At 41.0% G+C, this 22,582-nt stretch overlaps 1 protein-coding gene across 4 annotated transcripts in view; it reads left to right on the top strand.

The window, feature by feature from the left end:
- Window positions 1–22,582, top strand: part of macrod2 (mono-ADP ribosylhydrolase 2) — a 459,456-nt gene that overhangs the window by 405,778 nt on the left and 31,096 nt on the right. For 2 of the 4 annotated variants that reach the window (XM_061690716.1, XM_061690715.1), the window contains exons 9-11: window positions 5,745–5,823; window positions 14,222–14,260; window positions 20,349–20,405. In XM_061690716.1, the coding sequence (XP_061546700.1) occupies window positions 5,745–5,823; window positions 14,222–14,260; window positions 20,349–20,405 (175 nt within the window). The remainder of the gene's footprint in view (window positions 1–5,744; window positions 5,824–14,221; window positions 14,261–20,348; window positions 20,406–22,582) is intronic. The other 2 variants (XM_061690718.1, XM_061690717.1) reach the window with 1 other exon arrangement.

The raw sequence follows: 22,582 nt of genomic DNA, 5'->3' as shown, positions 1-22,582 counted from the left end.
CAAACAGCCGCTCTTGTATTGTCCAGTTAGCACTACACAAAAAAATATTTCCACTATATTTTTTAAAAGGATGGCTTATGGACTAAGGAAGAACACATCCAATTTTGGTCCAGATAAAGGTGGAGACAGATTTTACTTTTCTGTGTGTGTGTGTGTGTGTGTGTGTGTGCTGTTATGGCCCAATGATATCAGGACCAAGTGGGAAAGTGACCCACCAGATGAAGCGGGAGATGCTCTTAAAAAGATATGTGTTACCACCCCTTTCGGCTGGTTTTTTTGGTCTTGGCAGAGGTTGTCGCTCCACTGAATGCCTTTCCAGTTATCTTTGTGACGGTACAATTTTGTGATAAAGCTCTTATATTGGATTGTGTGTGTGTTAATACATTACAAGTTGCAATATTTATGTTCACTGATTTCATCCATTGCATGATGCTTGCCCACCACAAGCTTAACCAAAAGTAAAGCAAGAATTCTTAAGCCAACTCTGCAAACCTCAATATATATTTTGGGGAATAGTGCGCTTCAGCGGGTACCTATTTCATGACGAAGTGCAGTGTGCACAGTTGTCTTTTGAGTTCAAACAGCAGGAGTAGGGCAACCTATTCCCTCCTCTTGAAAAAAAATCAAGATGGATGTACAAGTGAGCAAAAAAATGCATGAATTGTTCCTGCATGTCCTATTCTGCTGCCAGAGCCAGTTAGTTAGGGGCACCCAGTGAACCTTGCACCGCTGTCATGTGCTACAGATCCACATATATTAAAATAGCTTTTAATAGTCTCTCAAGACAACAACAAGTCATTTCATGTACTGATCACAACACAAATCATTTTTCTCTGCACGAAACATGTAATGGTAATAATCTCCTGATATATTCAGCGCTTAAGAAATGCATTAGACTGCCACACGGTGTGGTTAATGCTCCAAATGCCCTTAACAGCATTGATACTTACTGAAATCCATCCAGCCATCAATCACCTGTGCAGCTTGTCCTCATTAGGGTCACGGGTGAGCTGGTGAGCCTTACCGAGTTGACTTTGGGTAAGAGGCGGGGTCCACTCTGGACTGCTCTCTAGTCAATACAGGGAATTACCAAAATTAGCAATCAAATTTACTGTATAACAAACAAATGGGGAATTAAAGATAATGCAGTTTAATGATTAAGATATTTTCCATAAAATTCCATCTGAATTGAGCGTATTGGTATGAGCAGTATATTCGCTGCCATTTTTTTATTTATACCACACATTTTACACACAAATGCAAGTCAAACCAAAAACTGCCAACCTTACTGTAGGATATTAAAAAAACATTGGAACAGCACAAAGTAAAACAGAAGTGAAAATGCTGCTACTTCCACAGAAAAAAATCTACACAACAAAGATAAGGTCCAGAATCTTAGGACTCTTTATACTCGCGTGGACGGCGACCGCGCTGACGTCACTGCGGCTGTCCCACGCGTAGTTTGCCTTTATTCTCGAGCGCAACCCACGTGCGCTGTTTTGAAAGTGTGCTGCAGTTCACCTCCAAGTCGGTCAGGAGTGTCGCTATGGCTGGTATTGGATAGGACACCACAAGGTTTCCATTTCCGGATGCCGTTTTTACTTCCCTTTCAGTAACAAGGAACAAAGCAACAACAATGGCGACCGCGACAGAACATAAATGACCAGATGATACATTTAATTATGCTGCAAAATTGATCGAGAAGGCGGCGACATTGATGGTATGTAGAACCAATGGGCACGCTCGTACGTCATCACAGCATGTGACTAAAACGGACCAATCACGAGAGATGATCTCCGCGGCGTTCGACCCGCAGCAACTATTTTTGTCGGGTGCAAGGAAAGCTGCACAGCTATTCGTGGGTTGCGTGATGTAATGCGGGCGTTGTCGGCCGCGCGACCGCAGGAGTATAAAGAGGCCTTTAGCCTCACTTTGACTTGAACAAGCAGCGCTTGAGCAGAGCAGATCTGAATACTGATCCAAAAGCTTCAATTAGGGCAGGTTTGATTTAAAAACGTGAACGGTTAACACTCATCGAAACTTCATGAATAGTTAACACAATTTTAATAAGTTAAAGAGAAGCTAAGAATAGACAAGAATGTGGCGTTCCTAGGATCGAAAAAAAATATGCCGCATCGTTGTTGAAGCAGCACGGGTTATACCCGGGGGGAAAGTCTCAGCTTATAGTCATAACTTTATGGAACTTGGATTCATAGAAAAATGAGTTGTAGTGGTTGATAGGCTTGATTACTTCTACCTTCTTAGAGGAAGAATTTGGGTATAATGAAAGAAATTTGAGTCAAATTCTTCATTGCTGTGGTAAAACCTACACATATAAGTATGCTCTCAGTGTACAAATGGGTCTGTAATGTTCCATATATAATATATTGTTGACTTTTTTATGACATACTGTACAGAAATATACAGTTTGAGAATATGCCTGGCATCTGTACTTAGTAGTTCAATAAATGCACAATATTTTTCTGGATACATTATTATACATAGCTATGATGCTTGATTATAGAGGAGGAGAATCAGGTGGCTGCATCAAGGTTGGAATCTACTTCAGTGCGCCTTGGAGAAAGACACACCAATAAAGTACAGTACCTTAGTGTACGGAAGATTTTTTATTTATTTTTTGGTCAAGCTGACCATCCCTGCCTGAAGCAGTCATGGGATCCAATCATATTGCGCGCACCCTTTGGCAAAGACGCTCCAATCAGGGATGAATAATGACAAGGCATGGTGGCATGCAGGGAACCCAGCTTTCTAATTAGTCTTCCATTACCTTTTTCAACCTTGATTGTTGCGGGGAGCGGCACACATACCAAACTACACACACACTAGTCTTGAAAAGCTTAAAATCTTTAATAGTTTGTAGCTTTGAATTTCATGACTCTATTATACATTTACACTAATCAGTGCTTCTTTTGGATATCAGTAGGCTTACGTGCCAATAATATCTTTCTGAAGAGCTACGTGAATATAGTGGGGGAAAAAAAGTATTTAATCAGGCACCAATTGTGCAAGTTCTCCCACTTAAAAAGATGAGAGAGGCCTGTAATTTTCATCATAGGTATACCTCACCTATGAAAGACAAAATGAGGGAGGGGGCGGGAAGAAAAAGAAATGATTAGCAAATCATGGTGGAAAATAAGTATTTGGTCACCTACAAACAAGCAAGATTTCTGGCTCTCACAGACCTGTAACTTCTTCTTTAAGAGGCTCCTCTGTCCTCCACTCGTTACCTGTACTAATGGCACCTGTTTAAACTCGTTATCAGTATAAAAGACACCTGTCCGCAACCTCAAACAGTCACACTCCAAACTCCACTATGGCCAAGACCAAAGAGCTGTCAAAGGACACCAGAAAAAAAAAATCGAGACCTGCACCAGGCTAGGAAGACTGCAATAGGTAAGCAGCTTGGTGTGAAGAAATCAACTGTGGGAGCAATTATTAGAAAATGAAAGACATACAAGACCACTGATAATCTCTCTCGATCTGGGGCTCACCTCGTGGGGTCAAAATGATCACAAGAACGGTGAGCAAAAATCCCAGAACCACACGGGGGGGACCTAGTAAATGACCTGCAGAGAGCTGGGACCAAAGTAACAAAGGCTACCATCAGTAACACACTATGCCGCCAGGGATTCAAATCCTGCAGTGCCAGATGTGTCCCCCTGCTTAAGCCAATACATGTCCAGGCCCGTCTCAAGTTTGCTAGCAAGCATTTGGATGATCCAGAAGAGGATTGGGAAAATAGAACTTTTTGGTAAAAACTCAACTTGTCGTGTTTGGATGAGAAAGAATGCTGAGTTGCACCCAAAGAACACCATACCTACTGTGAAGCATGGGGGTGGAAATATCATGTTTTGGGGCTGTTTTTCTGCAAAGGGACCAGGACGACTGATCCGTGTAAAGGAAAGAATGAATGGGTCCATGTATCGTGAGATTTTGAGTGAAAACCTCCTTCCATCAGCAAGGGCAATGAAGATGAAACGTGGCTGGGTCTTTCAGCATGACAATGATCCCAAACCGCCCGGCAACGAAGGAGTGGCTTTGTAAGAAGCATTGCAAGGCCCTGGAGTGGCCTAGCCAGTCTCCAGATCTCAACCTCATACAAAATCTTTGGAGGGAGTTGAAAGTCTGTGTTGCCCAGGGACAGCCCCAAAATATCACTGCTCTAGAGGAGATCTGTATAAAGGAATGGGCCAAAATACCAGTAACAGTGTGTGAAAACCTTGTGAAGACTTACAGAAAACATTTGCATTACCAGTGCTGCACACGCTTACATTTCTGCACAATTAAATTTGATCCTCGCAGTCATTTCATTTGTAATGCGACAGTTTGTTCCCTGTGGTGTGTTTTGTCATCCTTCACCTCATTTTCTCGTCTGTGCCAGTGGGGCCGGCCCAACTGAAATGAAATAAATGAACAGGTTAAGTAACAGAACATCTTGTTACACGCAGTCAGCATAGGCTCATAAGAAGCCTTTCTTTGTGTTTCACAGTAAGGCTTGCCTTTATGATTCGTTTCACAGTGGGCAATTACTTTTAGGATTAAGCTCCATAAAAGACTAATGGGATTCCTGGGGTGCTGCCATCCTGCATAGTACACAGTACATTGTCATATGCATTATCGTGGCATATTATTACTTTTCCACGCATCGTTTAACAATGTACACACAATTCCACTAGCTTTCTTTCCCTAATTGTTTGATGATTGAGAGGGAGACAACATTTGATGAACAAGCATCCTCTGGAGATCGAGCAAAATAAACTATCCCCATCCTGAAGTAACCCCTAACATTTACTACAAAGCCCCGGTGGTGGAACTATTTATAGATCTGTGCCTGTATGGAAACCAGAAGGGGGTCTCTTTGAATTTGATCCCTGTGTTGGGTCCAGAAAGTGAGCTCAATTTCTGCCTCCATAGCAGGACTACCTAATAACCATGATGTTATCTATAATGCTACTCTAATGGTTAGTGTGTAAGATTACCGTTATTCAGACTAGTGGCTACCTGATTTCAGAGAGCAGAACTCCAAAAACATGAACAATGTGCTGTCTTAAGTTTGTTTTTTCTGCAAAGACACAACTCTGTTACCTGCGTGTTTCATTCTCTCTTTTTCCCCCGACTGCACATCATTATAGGCCATTTTCAACTTCACCTATTACAGGTAATAATGTGGGACAGTTGGCAGTGAGCATTTTATTGGGCTCACTTTATGGCTTTATTATATTCTTTCATCTGTGTATACATTTCTCTTTGACCATAACACTTGAAAATTGAAAAGGTAAAGATGAACAAGTTTTAGTGTTCAAGCTGGAGTACCTTTTTTGAAAGCTACCAATATCAATGTAATTGTGGCTTTATTACCCACACATGTGAAGTAAAAACATGTTTTTGCCATTTTAATTTCGTAAATTGCATGCTCAGTGAAAACAGTCGAAATTGCCTGTTCCTTTTGTGGTCTTGAAGGATATTGCTCTGCTCTAACGTGCACCCATTTGGTAATGCTAATTCTGGTTATGTGCTCACTATTTGCTACAAGCACTCTCAAATGGCTAATTCGGGTGGTCTCAATAGGGATGGTACCTAATCAGACTCCTGAATGAAGATGATTGTGTCTTGCTATTGCACAAAGTTTCAATATCCAAAATGTTCCGCTTGGTTACTCTTTTATTGAACACGCTGAGTTTACTTTTGAACTAATTGTTTTTCTACATCCTCTTTCTGTGCAGATCACACGAGTCATTTTCTGTGTCTTCCTAGAAACTGACTTCACCATCTACAAGAAGAAAATGTCCATTATATTTGAAGGTATGTGTCTTAACTACCAGCAAGCTTCGGGAGAGAGGCGGGTACACCCTGAACTGGTCGCCAGCCAATTGCAGGGCACACATAAACAAACAACCATTCGCACTGACATTCACACCTACGGGCAATTTATCTTAATTTTTAAATTCATTGCTAAATTATACTGTGCATTTTGTGAGTATTATATGTTGTCTCCGCTCACCTAACCAAACATCTTGGATGGTCTTGTCACTTTGGTTCCGTGTACATGCCAAGAAGTATATGTAGAATCTTGTGTTATCATTTTCGATACACCCACACGATCATCTGGGAGATTCAAAATGAGATTTTTTTTCTGACAGCTTTCGAAAACAAGTGCTTATGTATTTCCTTAAGACTAAATGTAAATATTTTCTGCACTTGTCAATGTATCGCAAACGGATGTTTGCTAAACAATTGTTGATAATCCAATGTGATTTTAATGTAACATTTAAATGTCATCAATCATCATGGGCCTCAGATGCAAATATTTTTGGCAAGAAGCAAATGTATTAATACTTAACAGCCATTTATAATCCTTGGTTGGTGCCCTATAAGACTTTGTGAGATAAACATCTGTTACATTCTACTCCCATTGTACTTTATGACTCACCCTTACACCCTCCATCCCTGGTAGCAGCATTATTTCTTGGCGAGGGCAGAAGGCGTAACAGGTTCTGATGGGGGCTCCATAGAGGATTGAGTTGAATAGCTCGGGAGCCACTCAGCTGAGGCTGTCTGGCTTTACCAGCCTTGCATTACCTACCATTTACCTTACTTTCCACCCCCCACCTCCCCAACGGAATAGCGGCTCTCAGGCCTCCGTCTCGCTTCTCCCAGATGGAGAGTGTTTTGTTCCCTGTGTGCGCCCATCACCAGTCCCGCTCGCCTTCCTAAAAGATTACATTCTGGGTAGAGACCTTAATTATATCGCCTGTCCTCGTCTACCCAGTCCCCGTCGCATCATATTAGTGCTCTCAGATGAGAATGTGGAGGTGTTTTCTCCACTTATCATGCCGGCCACTTACAAGAGCTGTCACTAGATAACTGCCCTACATCTTGCCATAAGCGGTAATAGAGGGGAAACAAAACAGCTATCTTTGCTTGTCACGGAGGCAACATTTTAGATTCAATGATGGTATTGTTATATTTTATGTATAAGATTGTTGTGCTTGTCGGTCTTGATCCTCGCATCTCCCAAATCCTGAAAAAAACGTCATCTTGTTTAATTTACCAAACACCACATCTTTTAAATTGGAATTATACCTTGTATATTCACAACACCATCCCAAAATCATGTTCAACTGCCAAATTAATTAACTAAAAGAAAGAAAAAAATCACAAATTTATTGCGCTGTATTTGATTTGAAAATGATACGGTCACATCGCAACTGCTAGCTGTGTGCATCAAAGTCTGTGCTCATGTCGACTTCTCAACAACACAAAAAGGCTTTAATACTTCACAAAAACAAATGACTGGTTACATAATCATCTAAAACTTTTTCAAAGGTCTAAGAGCCATGAGTGATGCAATCAATAAAACGATGAGCTGACTAAAACAGTGTAATGCACAAGTGTGTACGCAAGCAACTTTCGCATTCGGAAAAAGAAGTGAAAGCACTTCCTTTCGGCACAGGTAACACAAGATGTCACCACAGAACCACCAAAGATGACAATATGCAATATTTGGACATTGTTCTTGTTCATGTGTCATATCATATTTGTATTAATAAAGAATATACATGTATGTAACATTTGTCCAAAGACACTAGCCATAAAAAAATAAAATTAGTAAGGTCTTCTTCAAACCATCATGTCGTCAACCCGTAGTCACGTTAACTAATGCAGAATACTCAGGAAGTCCGCAATCCTGTTTTCCTTGTTTGGTCACGTGAGGTTCCGCATATAACACAGAAATTAATCTGCTTCTGCCAATTTCCTTTTGAGGCTGACACATTTCTTCTGCACCAAAGCATGACAGCTATCTATTTTTAAGCAAAAGAAAATGTATCTAACCTAATTATTTTCCATCGTTATTGTCTTAAAAACATAGAGACTTTCAAAACTTGAGAAGACATAATGGCGCACGCCTCCCACGCAGTGAGCGTTCAAGAGAGTTTTTTTCTGAAGCTTTTATTAACACTTTTAATTGGTTAACAATGTATATATTGTATATGGCGGATGTCTTGGGGTCAGACCAATAGGATCAATTTGAGATTATATACACACAGACCCTTTCCAAAAAAATGTGAATATCATGGCAAGGTTTATTTATTTCCATAATTCCATTCAAAAAGTTAAACTGTCATAGATTATAGATTCAGGGCCCACAATTGAAACAATTTCATGTATTTATTTGTTTAGTTTTACATAGTTTGGGCTTCCACCTCAAAATTCGTTATATATATATATATACTCTTTGTTATATTGCAGCCATTTGCTAAAATCATTGAAGTATTTTTTTTCCTCATTAATGTAGACACAGCACCCCATATTGACAGGAAAAAAACAGAATTGTTGAATTTTTGCAGAGTTTTTAAAAAAGATAAACTGAAATATCACACACCCATATGTATTCAGACCCTTTGCTATGACACTCATATTTAACTCTGGGCGCTCCATTTCTTCTGATCATCCTTGAGATGGTTCTACATCTTCATTGCAGTCCAGCTGTGTCTGATTATACTGAGTGGACTTGATTAGGAAAGCCACGTACCTGTCTATATAAGACCTTACAGCTCACAGTGCATATCAGAGCAAATGAGAATCATGGGGTCAAAGGAACTGCCTGAAGAACTCAGAGACAGAATTGTGGCAAGGCACAGATCTGGCCAAGCTTCCAAAAAAATCTCTGCTGCACTTAAGGTTCCTAAGAGCACAGTGGCCACCATAATCCTTAAATGGAAGACGTTTGGGATGACCAGAACCCTTCCTTGAGCTGGCCATCCGGCCAAACTGAGCAATCGGGGGAGAAGGTGTGAGAGGTAAAGAAGAACCCAAAAATCACTGTGGCTGAGCTCCAGAGATGCAATCGGGAGATGGGACAAAGTTCTACAAAGTCAACGATCACTGCAGCCCTCCACCAGTATGGCAGAGTGGCCCGACGGAATCCTCTCCTCAGTGTAAGACACATGAAAGCTTGCATGTAGTTTGCTAAAAAAAAAAAAAAACACCTGAAGGACTCCAAGATGGTGAGAAATAAGATTCTCTGGTCTGATGAGACCAAGATCGAAATTGTTGGCCTTAATTCTAAGTGGCATGTGTGGAGAAAAACAGGCACTGCTCATCAGCTGTCCAATACAGTCCCAACAGTGAAGCATGGTGGTGGCAGCATCATGCTGTGGGGGTGTTCTTCAGCTGCAGGGACAGGACGACTGGTTGCAATCTAAGAAAAGATGAATGCGGCCAAGTACAGGGATATCCTGGACGAAAACCTTCTCCAGAGTGCTCAGAACCTCAGACTGGGCTGAAGGTTCACCATTAATGTGGAAAAAAAATTACTTAAATTATTTTAGCAAATGGCTGCAATATAAAAAAGAGTGAAGAATTTAAGGGGGTCTGAATACTTTCTGTACCCACTGTGTGTGTCTATATATATATATATATATATATATATATATATATATATATATATATATATATATATATATATATATATACATCAAATTGACTATATTTAGACACACAGGGTTTCCTCCCAACAGTGAAAATAAGTCAGTAAAAATGAATGTCAAAGATTATACTTCAAATTTTAAATGGTTTGCTTATTCTTAAATATAAATAATAGAGATATACAACAGCTGTGCTCCCATAAAATACCACTCTCAGTGCCAAGATGCCAGCCCAGGTATTCTGTGCCCATGTGTGTGAGGGAGGGGATATGACGCCCCTTATAGTCCATGAAAGACTAGGTCTTACACATTTGTCTAATTCTCCATCTCTTTAATTTGTTCACATTATTTGCATGCTCAAACCATACTGAAAGACAGCAGCCGCTCTATGAAGAATGATGGTGAAAATAATGATAACACAATTTCTGTTGTGACTGTAAACTTGACACTGTGCCTCAAAGGACGATTGCGAAGCTTATCGGTTTGACACAAACAAACAAAGAAATGCTGATTGGTAACATTGCAACGTGTAAAAAGACATTTATTTAGCCTGCGAAGAATGATAGCAGGTGTGCTTCGGAACTTTCCATCATTCTCACGGTCAAAGACAGGCAATCAGATGTTTTTGCTTCTGCATTCAGTGCATCACACGGACACCTAGACATTCTTGAGTCCCCTGACATCAGTGAGCATTTAATGTCACATCACACGGACTCTGCTTATTATCGTCTCCTGTAGTCCTCACTCGCTCTCACTGAGACCTCTCCTTGTCTCCACGCCACTTTTGCCACTCATTCTCCCCTTTCCTGTGCTTTATCATTTAGAAGACCATGTCAATTATGTTGCCATGCATTTCTTGTGGGCTTACATGAACCGTCGCATTTCCTGTTGACCACGAGAACATAGTATGAAATCTTACAAAAAGACAAGCGCTGTAAGAAATTCTTTCCAGCATTATGACTGCAGGAATCCGTGCGTAAAGCCCCGCAGCCAAGCACTCTAATGATTAAAAAAAAAAGGTAATCCCCTAAGTAGGTTTTGTACTAATTACATTATTTTTTCGTACAAGATCCTATTTAATAAATAAATAAACTTGAGGAAAAAGCCAAACTATAACATTCACTGAACAATTTAAGTGGCACTAAATTGTTGGTACTTATTCATTCAAGGAAGAAAACCCCACAGTGGTCACAGGGCTGCGGGGTGTCTTGAATCAGCACGATAGAATAAAATGTCAAGACTATTAAGACATTCTGGAACGAACTGGGCTGTCCAGTGGCAGAAAACCTGGTCACAGCCCACAAGTCCAACAGGATAAAAACACAAAGCATATGGTCAAGAATGGCTGAGAACAAAGCATTTGACTATTCTGAAAAGCCTTGATACACACACAATAAATTCTACTGAACACCTGTGGAAGGAGCTGAAACATGCAGTCTGGAGAAGGAACCCTTCAAACCTGAGGCAGCTGGAACAGTTTGCCCACGAAGAGTGGGCCAAAATCCCTGTCACCAGGTGAATAAGTCTCAAGTCCTAAAGGTTCCAGAATAGTTTGATTTCAGGGTCAAATGGTTGTGCAAGAAAATATGAAGTCAAGTCCAGGCCACTTTCGTTGTTATAATTTGTATTATTATAATTTTGTATGATTCTTCTGGACCACAAAAAAAGCAATGCCTGATTTTCTTTAGTTAATTTTCAGTATTGTTATATCAGTGAGCACTGTGAGTTTTTCTTTTCTTTGAGGAAGGATACCAACAATTTAGCCTGTGAATGGTATATATTAAGGTTGCTTAGGGTTTAAGCATTTATCATGGTGGACCAGCTTGGCTTGGTTTAGCTACAAACTAAAATCTCTAATAAGCTCATTATTAGTTAACGACGTCATACTAAAAAAAACACACACAATAAAATAAACCAAGATGAATTTCAACAAATTGTACAGACAAAAAGTGATGAACATTTTTTCAAGATGTTGTTTTGTGATCACATGCTGGACAACTGAACAGTATTACAAGTCCCACATTTCAAGTTCACATTATAAGCCATCAAGGAAAGAAGGAAGGATTTGATATGAACAGAAACTACATATAAAGACAATCCCTTCAATCCATCTGTTAGCTTGCTTAAAGGACTTACTGGTGTTGTTTTTTTAATACACTACACACATTTTAAGTCATTCCACACAAAAGGTTCAGCTACAGTATATAAAAATATGAATCGGTAAATCAATTAATACAGAATAACATGATTCCATTGGGTAGTTTTTGATTGACATCATGCTTGTCTTGGCACAGAATTTGCAAGCAGTGAGGGCAGCTGTGGTTTTAGACAGTGAAACCACATTGAAATTGATTCTGGTTACACTTTTCAACTCATATTATCAGGGTGGCTGCCCACAAGCTGGTTTCCATAATTTCATCTCCTTGGTGAGCCTCAGTGCTGACAATATAAAACCAGCCCTCGCATCCATAGGGGCTGTTGTGTTTCTCTCCAACGGTTTCACTGACTTTGCGATTGACAATTGTTTACATGGCTGTTAATACACTCTATACTCCAACTCCATGCCCCCACAACCACGTCTGTGACGGAAGCGCCCACCCCACCACCTCTACCCCCCACTGCTTGGGAAGTGGCGAAGCTGCACTGTGCTCACACGCTTGTATCTCACACACGTATTACATTGACAGAGGATGTGAGGGGCGGCAGCAGCCCTGTGAGGGGTGAAAATGAAGTCTGTGTTGGTTTCACAAGGCTTTCCCCCAGGGCAGGGAAATGAGAAGACCACAGCGTGTTAGAGATGTGATCGCCAGAAAGCGCACGAGCTCACACCCTCTTAGTCACTTTTGGCAGATGTAAGGATACATTTTATAAACATGTCTGAACATGTTTTGGCATACTGTCCAGACATGGACAGAGACTGAAATAAATAGCGTAACTACTAAAAATGGGACAGTATGCTCTGCGCGGGACAATACGCCCTGAGGGAATGCAGTTTTTCAGTTTTGCAATTCACTTTCCTGTGGGTGTTTGCATGCCTGTTGCGCGTTCACCCACTCATAGGTGTTACCGGCTTCAAAGTGCAGCACACGGTCACAGTAAAACATAAAAACCACACACATAAGTGGAGCATTTGAGAGATGCACCAGCTTCATTCAAATCTCTGGGATGTGTATGCCTATCCAGTGTAACATTGCATTTAAAACGTTGGACAGCACACCTGAAACTGCTCTGGGAGAGGCCAACAACAGTTGTCCTAGTGCTTGGAAATGACCCAGACACACAAAAATGCAGAGTTAAAAAAAGTAATTTTGTCATGGGTGAAAATGGCATGACTCCTTCTTGTGACTGGCTCCAATTCAGCCCTCTGATGATAAGCTTCAAAATTACATTGCTAAATCATCGTTCTTGTGATGTTTGTTGGCATTTCAAAAATGTTAACACGTGGAGAAAAGTTGTACCACCACCTTTCATTATCGCTGCGCGATGATGGCACAGGCTGGTATTCTTCTGGCTTTCAGACATGCAATTTAACGATACAAAATCAGCCACTGCAATTCGTCTTTGGTTTGATAAATCAAAATTTTACATGCTAAATTCATCTTCCTTTTTTTTGGTCCTGTACGGCTGTTAGGTCAAGCAGAATGGAAAATCTGTATTCCTTTTATGCCGGAAGAGTTTTACTGTGTCATGCTAAATTCATCTATTTGCGTATACTCCTCCCACGACGTGCAAAATTAAGCTGCCATCTGTTTGCGTACGCATTCAAGTTTACACCCGTTTTTGCATGCGCACATCCTGGTTTTTTTGTGTTTTCGCTGGCTGCTTGCTAGAATTGTGCATGTGACAGTAGCTGAGACTCTCCATGTTTCCCAAAGCAGCCTTAGATGAATGCAGTGTAGCCTTTTATTCAGTGTTATACAATAGGGGGAAAAAAGGCTGTCACTGACTCCACTAGGAGCTCTGATGTGCTCAGAGCAGATGACAAAAGCCTTTCATCGCACTGGATGGTTGCTCACTCAGGTGCAATCATGGCACAGACATACTTTTGCAGCCATATTGATGCTCTTACACATACTAATAGCGTGTATGTTTTTCAAGGCAACACCCAGCATATAATGTCATGCTTTAAAGCTTCATGCTGATCTGAGCCGAATCTTTGTGTGTTTGTATAATGGGAGCCAAGCATAGTTGCTTTCTGTCTGCTTAATAAGCAACATCCAAAGCTGTCTTGTCATCTCCCACTTTGCAGCAAAACTCGTCCGAGCAGAAACACCTCTGGTTCACTCCGTCAGGCTCTGAAAAAATCAAAGAGATTTTTAAGACCCACTTGTCCAACTCAGTTTACATTACTTGTATTGGGAGGAAACGGGAGGTTTTGCGTAATATATGCTGAGCCAACTTCTATAGATGTAATTGAAAAAGGATGTCTCTCACACACACACACACACACACACTCACGAATACTGTGAGTCATTTTAATGTAATAGAACCAAGGACGTCTGGTAGAGCAGTTGAGAGAGGTGAAATGTCTGAGCTGGTGTGAGGGCAAGAAGGAGGATAGTTATAAAACAAACTACCATGTTTGTAATTTTAGCTCTTTATTACTGTCACAAAATTCCATTACCTTCAGTAATGAACATAGCAAGCACATACAAATGGAATAGATAAGATCCAATGATTATAATTCTATAATTATAATCAAGAGACACATTTTAAAGATTTGTTCTATCAACAACATGCTTTGATAGGCTGTCTTTTCTCACTTTCCGCAGACAATGACATGGAAGTTGCAGAAGAGCAGCTGAAGGGGGGTGAGTGACAGAATATTTCATGCTCGGCTTTTAAACTTACCCCCTTCCCCACTGCACACACAACCTGAGTGAGTAGCATAGCTTTGACTCGTGACAAGTGATTTGCAAGGTTGTTTTTTTCTGCATGCAGCAAAGGAAATTGAATGTTTATTCATTTGTTGACAAGTTGAATCCCCATTTGATGTGTTGCTGTTAAAAAATACTTAATGCCAGTAAGGTACACTGGTTTACAAGAGCTTATGTCCACCGTTAATTCTCTTCATCCGACTCACTGGCACCATGCCTTCAGACCACCTAAAGCTAGTGGCAAAGAAACATCTCCCAGCAGCTTGTGCTAGGCTGGAAAACAAACACAACTACCAGCGTGTTGTCCTTTTATCACTGCTCCATCTTGGCAAGTGGCGTGTAGAGCCCAGAGACTGCTTATCATGTTTAGCTATTGACATTTGTCCATGCGTTGATGTCCTGAATAAAGATGGGCACCCATGCAAAGTGGCATGGACTATTTACATAAACAAGTGAGACAGGGTTTATAAAGCTTAAGTTTAGCAGAGTGTTTTTCTCAGCTTTTTGTAGCTCTTTTATTTCCCTTCAAGTTTTTAGAAAACATGACAGCGGTGTTGGGTACTTATGCCAAGCACCAAAGTGAAAGAGTGTGAGGTAACTACGTTTTGAGTGCTGTTTGTTCGTTGGCTGGCTGTTTTTGTTTGATTTATAGCAATCATTTTCCATGATGCATGATGGCTTATGTGTCTAGCGAGAACACATTAAATGATGGTGAAATCCGGATAATACTGAAAATCGAGGAGTTTTTCTCTTTTCAAACTTTGAATTGCAACGGGACCCCCACCCCAAATTCAAATGGAAATTCCCAACTTCTTGCGTCCAAGACAGACAAATGAAAGTAAGCGCGCAGCGTATTAGAGGAATTTAGTTTCTCCTTTTGCCATTTGATTGACTTTGAAAGCATTTCAATGGCCCCAGGATAAAAAAAATAGTACAGATCTGTCCTCTTCCATGTACCATACATTGTGATTTGTGTTCTTGGTGTAGTCTTGTTGTTTATGTTTTAGTGATAAGATTTGAACTTGCACATTGACTTGACGGGCTGTATACATGACAGAGATGCTTGACTTTGTGTTTTTGTGTGTCTTCACCATATGGGCCAACTTCTGCCTCGTTGTTATGACCATAAACTGCTAATTGTAGAAACGACGAGAATAATAGGGGTGTTCCGATCCGATCTTTGAGCTCAGAAATCGATTGGATGTCAGCAAAAAAAACGATCGCATCAGATTAGACTGGATCTAAATTCGATTTTACCACTCCTTTACAAGCAGTCTATTCCATGCTCCGCTCCAACACTTCTATCCAGTAGCCTCCGGATGGCCCACATGATCTCATCAACACGTTGCTAAGGTGCTAACATATGAGCAAGGAACAAGAGTGAATGTTGCTTGCTTAAAGTCGTTTATTGACAGTCTCTTTGAGGTTCACTTTAAAACTAAACACACACAATAAAAGAATTACACCTATTGAATATTCAAATACAACCCCAATTCCAATGAAGTTGGGACGTTTTGTTAAACATAAATAAAAACAGTATACAATGATTTGCCAATCATGTTCGACTTGCTGCGGGTCTGGGTGGGATGTCGTTCTTCGTCGGTGGTTGTCCGGCCTAATGGGCCGGACCTGTGGGAGCCATGCCTCTTAATCACTCACTTAGCACACACTCACACAATTCACTGTATATATTTCTCACTAATCACATCTGGGCACATACACATATCAAAGGGTGCCTGGGGGACTGGTATGGGATCGGGAGGGTGTGGGTTTCGGATTGGGTTTCAGTACAGCTGTGCTGTTTCCCGGTCCGTGCGCCCTGCCCCTCCTCCCTGCCTGCCCCCCTGGATTTTAAATGCATCACACACACTCCCCATGTTTTAATGCACCGCATACACCTATCTCTGGGGGGTGGTGAGTCATGGGTGGCGGGGGGTTTGGCTGTTAGGCAGTAGTGCCTGGCACCCCTGCCCCCACCCCCTCGGCTCACTGACCTGTCCAGATTTTAATGCACCACTCCACTCGGGGGGGGGGGGGGGGGGGCACTGATACACGGGCTAGGGCCAATAACTGCTAGTCAGGGGACCTGGCAGTCGGGGACCTGGCAGTCATAGTAACAGGGGGGGAGGTGAGTCTCACTTACTTGCATGGCAGTGCTCCCGAAGCCGGGCCCCCTGGGCTGGATGACTGCTTGGTGTTGGGGCGGAGGGTGGTGTGGGGTGGTTGGCTGGGGGGGGGTGTTGGGTCCCTGCGGCCCCCGCTGGGTGGCCGGTTGTCGGGGCGCCTCGGTGGGGCTGGCGGACCGCCCTGGGGCTGGCGGTGTGGGACTTCTCCCATCCGCCGGGCTGCTCTCGGGTGGACCCCTGGGTCTGATCCCGCCCCTCGATTGATTGGGTGTGTTCCTCAGCCGCCGCGGTGTGGCCACAGCAATTACAGGACACTTCTGTTAGTCTTTGTACATGTAAAACGGTATCAATTCACTTGCATGCATCCGCAGGCACACAACCCTTACTACAACAAATAACTAATGAATATGCAAATCGTTGTGTATCCCCTCACAATGCCACCACACTTCAGTTGTACAGCCGGGTTCACGGCCCTGGTTCTGCATGCTTCTTCTCCTGTCCTTGTCCTGTCCTTCCCTCACAGGGTGTAACACGATATACAGCCCCATGCAACACTCATATTTAACGTTTCATTGTTGTAGATAATGTAATGATTTACTTCTCTCTTCCTGTTTACAATTAGTGCTTTGTATTTTGTCTTTGTTTCTTTCTCCCTTCTAGCAACTTTGTTCTGTTCGACTGATCAAGTCTGATTCTCAATAAACCTCAATTATAATACCACAGCAGAAGCTTAAAAACTCGACTGTGACACAGTAAAACTGTTTCGGCATTAAAGGGATACAGATTTTCCATTCTGCTTGACCTAACAGCCGAACAGGACAAAAAAACACAACAAAAAAAAGCAAATCATGTTCAACCTATAGTAATTGAATACACTACAAAGACAAGATATTTAAATTCAAACTGAAAAACATTATTGTTTTTAGCAAATAATCATTAACTTAGAATTTTATGGCTGCAACACGTTCCAGAAAAGCTGGGACAGGGTCATGTTTACCACTGTGTTACATCACCTTTTCTTTTAACAACATTCAATAAACGTTTGGGAACTGACGACAGTAATTATTGAAGCTTTGTAGGTGGAATTCTTTCCCATTCTTGCTTGATGTACAGCTTCAGCTGTTCAACAGTCCGGAGTCTCCGTTGTCGTATTTTACGCTTCATAATGCGCCACATATTTTCAATGGGAGACAGGTCTGGACTGCAGGCAAGCCAGTCTAGGACCCGCACTTTTTTACTACGAAGCCACGCTGTTGTAACACATGCAGAATGTGGTTAGGCATTGTCTTGCTGAAATAAGCAGGGGCGTCCATGAAAAAGACGTTATTTGGATGGCAGCTTATGTTTCTCCAAAACCTGTATGTACCTTTCAGCATTAACGGTGCCTTCACAGATGTGTAAGTTACCGATGCCATTGGCACTAACACAGCCCCATTCCATCACAGATGCTGGCTTTTGAACTTTGCGTCCATAACAGTCCAGATGGTTCTTTTCCTCTTTGGCTCGGAGGACACGACGTCCACAATTTCCCAAAACAATTTGAAATGTGGACTCGCCGGACCACAGAACACTTTTCCACTTTGCATCAGTCCATCTTAGATGAGCTCGGGCCCAGAGAAGCCGGCGGCGTTTCAGGGTGTTGTTGATAAATGGCTTTTGCTTTGCATAGTAGAGTTTCAAGTTTCACTTACGGATATACTGAACTGTATTTACTGACATTGGTTTTCTGAAGTGTTCCTGAGCCCATGTGATGATATCCTTTACACATTGATGTCGGTTTTTGATGCAGTGCCACCTGAGGGATCGAAGGTCACGGGCATTCAATGTTGGTTTTCGGCCTTGCCGCTTACATGCAGTGATTTCTCCAGATTCTCTGAACCTTTTGATGATATTATAGGACCGTAGATGATGAAATCCCTAAATTCCTTGCAATTGTACGTTGAGGAACATTGGCCTTATACTGTTCGACTATTTTCTCACGCACTTGTTCACAAATAGGTGAACCTCGCCCCATCTTTGCATGTGAATGACTGACCAATTCAGGGAAGCTCCTTTTGTACCCAATCATGGCACCCACTTGTTCCCAATTAGCCTGTTCACCTGTGGGTGTTCCAAACAGGTGTTTGATGAGCATTCCTCAACTTTCTCAGTCTTTTTTGCCACCTGTCCCAGCTTTTTTGGAACGTGTTGCAGCCATAAAATTCCCAGTTAATGATTATTTGCTAAAAACAATAAAGTTTATCAGTTTGAACATTAAATATCTCGTATTTGTAGTGTATTCAATTGAATATAGGTTGAACATGATTTGCAAATCATTATATTCTGCTTTTAATTATGTTTAACACCACGTCCCAACTTCAGTGGAATTGGGGTTGTACATCACAGCCTTCAATTCTTTATCTGTTTTTGTTCACAAAAATCGCAAGCTAACACACAATGAATGAAAAACACATTTGACGAGCTCATGAAAATTTGCGTTGAACTCGTGGCACTTGTATCTCTCAAAATAATGAATATTGGTACAAAAACGATGCATAAACACATAGCATAGGGCAATATAACAATACCCCTTGGCATATATTCTTCAGACTGAAAAACGAATTATCATAACAATATTCGATTGTGGCTTCTGCTTTCTTTGTTCGTGCAAGTGTGTGTCTCATTGTGTGTATCACACTGCCCCTCAAAGGCCAAGATGTGCACAGCAGGAACAGCGATTGTCAATAAAATGAAACCCCTGTTGCGTCAAGAAGTTCGAAAGTGTATTGCCACACGTGGAAAAAGCAAATGGTCTGCCTACAGTATACTGACAGTAAAAATAAATAACAGAATTGGACTTTATTTTGGACTTTAAAATTCTAATTTGTATGTTTTATTTGTTGAGATTATTTCTAATGGTTTTCAAAATTGTTTTTTCTTTTTTTTCTTTTATAAAGTCAAATGTAGAATGTTTGTTTAAATTAAGCAGTGGTTTTGTTGCAATTGAAATATATATTTTTGTTATTGGTTTTATTGAAGTTATTTTTCTGGATTTCCTAATAATTCTATTCAATTGTAGTACATTCTTATTTTTAGTTACTTTACGTAACCCATTGGTTAATAATAATGGTCAGTTTTCTCATAGTTACTGTTGCTGATTATTCTTCTCTGAGTAATATTACTTCACAAAGCCTTTTCTAACATTCCATACTACAAAATAAATTACGTAAGAGTCTTGCTGATATTGGACCAATATCAAAATTCAAGGCTGCAATATCGTAAGTGAAAATGTTGCTTCGCGACATCACTAGAGAATAAGAAACTTGTCGTCGAACAAACACAAATGCAGCTGTTGACAGTACTTTGGAGGGACATCGTAAGTATTTGGTTCAGGGGAACTTAAGGGGAACCTAATCTGTTATTTACTGTTGGTTTCAAACGTCACCTTCCAGCATTAGAGGAGTTCAGTAAACCATAATAGTTCCTAGTTATGTTATGTCATATTGCCAGCACTGTGCTGGTCAAGGTGAGCCTTGTTTGACAGGCCTTTGCTCCTGTGCCAAGTGCTAGCCTTTCATTTTGTTCCATCAGCCAGAGTTTGACTCACTGCTACGTGGAACCTATTCAAAGGTTCGAATGGCTGCTGAATGGCTCACATTCTCTGGCAGTTTTTCCCTCAACTGTACTCTGGGGTCGCTCTCAAAGCCTCACATTGCCCCACAGGAGTCAGTGAGTTATAAAACAACAGCATGTAAAAGCAATTCACTCTCCCTTTACCCTGTTGTATTGAGGTCAGCCGAGACAGAATAGCCAAGTTTAAATAATAAGTCCTATCCCATCATGTGTTGTTTCTTATTGAGTACTCTGGTGATGTGACAATCTGTTTCCCTTGTAACTAAATCATTATTTTCTTGCAGATAACATTTCACCATCTACAAAATCAACAGCCAAGGATGACAACGACAATAACAGAGGTTTGTGTGAGGCATCCACAACATTATGTCAAACTTGATTAGTTGTATCACAACATCTACATGCCCTGCGATTGGCTAGCGATTAGTTCAGGGTGTACCCCGCCCCTCGCCCGAAGATAGCGAGCTCCAGCACACCCGCGACCCTAGTGAGGAGAAGCGGTATGGAAAATGGATAGATGGACAACATCTACATTGACAGAGATCAATGATGATTTAACAATGCTTATTATTGTGATTGTAGTTTGGAGTGATCTACGGTATAATTGCACGACAACATACTGAGAGCTGTTTAATATTCAGGTTTTTTTTTATCTAACTCCATGAAAAGGGGAAATATTAGTCACCACTGTTTTGACCTTTGCAAATTTACAGCCCAATTGTGTAGGTACAATATACCTGAAAATGTGGCCAGTGAGTGTCTATGCATGTTTATTTTGTACCTGAGTGCTACTAATGATGACTCATCATTGACACATTTACAGAAAAAGAAATATTTTGTATTTAGGAAGCGCTTTCTTGTTTATCACTAGTCATGGTCAGCACTCAGTATTCCCAGGTTCCTCTTTGGGCAAAGGAGTACAGGAGGAATATTGGTCCTTTTCAAATGGATGTTTTCTTGGAGGCAAACCTGTTTAAGAAGCCATTATCTGGCTATTCTGCAGTTTCAGCCCCTTTGGGTGTGTAATATTGAAACAATTATAGGCTTCTCCGATACGATGGACCAAAGATAATGAGATTCTTACACTGGAGGGTGTTAGTAGGCAATTAAAATTGTACACCATCCATTTGTCTTCAAGCCTAAAGGTTGTAGGGAATTTTTAAAGATAGCAGTCATGGTTGTTTTCCTTGGGGAAATGGCTCATCTCACTGATTGTGGAAGGCTGGACTAGATAAGCGCAGTCACTTCAAGGGCGTCAATAATTCTCTGTTTTTAAACAAAGCGTGGTTTTGCTGCATTTCTGCCTGCCTGCATTTCAATCTGCCTGTTCAGCATACATTTCTATATAATACTGCAGTAGCAATTAAAAATGATTCACAAATTCAATCAGCAGCATTAGGAGGGCATAAGTATTTTGTAATAATCTTTACAAATCCTAATTTATCAGGCCCGGCAGTTTAATAGTATCTAATCCATTCACAAAAAGCCCCGGCACAGCTTTCTAGCATGGGAACGCTCAGTCCTTGAGACAACCTCTCTCACAGGAGGGGAATGAAATGATTTTGTAAGTACCTCTACTGTAAAGGTTAGGTGTGGATGTAGCACCTAGCGGGAATTAATCATGGAAAACACTCGGCTGTCACTGATAGCACAGAGTAGGAGACCACATTGGACCAACAAAAACCTACTGCATATCAGCTATGTGATATTCATAGTTCAAGATCCTTGCGGGTCTCATACAACCACCAAATGCTTCTATTAGAAACAAAATGCACATTATCTGGAGCCAGCAATGCAGGCTACATATCTGTCGCCATTCATATGTGGAGCACTCGTTTGAATAAATTACACTCTGTTGTAGTGCTGGGTGGAATGCGTCTGTCAATATGCCTCAGTGTGATGCATCACACTCCTCGGGGGACTTCATGCTCCCCACACCATGGGTCAGAGCTTGAGAGGCTTTTCGCTGCTGTACAGATGAAAGGAAAACATTAAGGTTGCCGTCACTGTGCTTCCTTTATAAATACACTGGTATAGTGGAGTGACACATCATAGTAATAACAACAAGTGCTGTTGTTACTGCAGAAGGCAAATTGTGTGGGAGGGAGAAACACAAATGAACATACTAAAAGATTTAGTTTAAGAGGAAATTACATGCAAAATTAAGCACTGTATTATGTTCTGAAGCAAAAAGCAGCGCCTTTAGTCCATATACTTGTATTCTTCCTTACAAACGGACACAATACCATTAAATTGTTAATTGTAATGGTATTGATGTGTTTGGGAAATTTATACTCGAAGTGTAATTTGATGACATCCTAAACAATCCCTATCGAAAGGCGAATTAATGTACAATTTATTTTTATAAATTTTTGTCATAAAAGGATTTTTCTCACGACATTTTGAATTTAATTTCTTCGCACTGTTTATTTTCATGAATTTGTACATGTACACTAAGATTCTGTTACTTCATAGTCCAACAATTGTCACTTATTTTGAGTCTGTTTTTCATATAAAA

Source organism: Phycodurus eques, chromosome 11 (assembly GCF_024500275.1).
Source record: "Phycodurus eques isolate BA_2022a chromosome 11, UOR_Pequ_1.1, whole genome shotgun sequence".
NCBI classification, from domain to species: Eukaryota; Metazoa; Chordata; class Actinopteri; order Syngnathiformes; family Syngnathidae; genus Phycodurus; species Phycodurus eques.
This window is presented reverse-complemented; position numbering and strand designations above follow the sequence as displayed.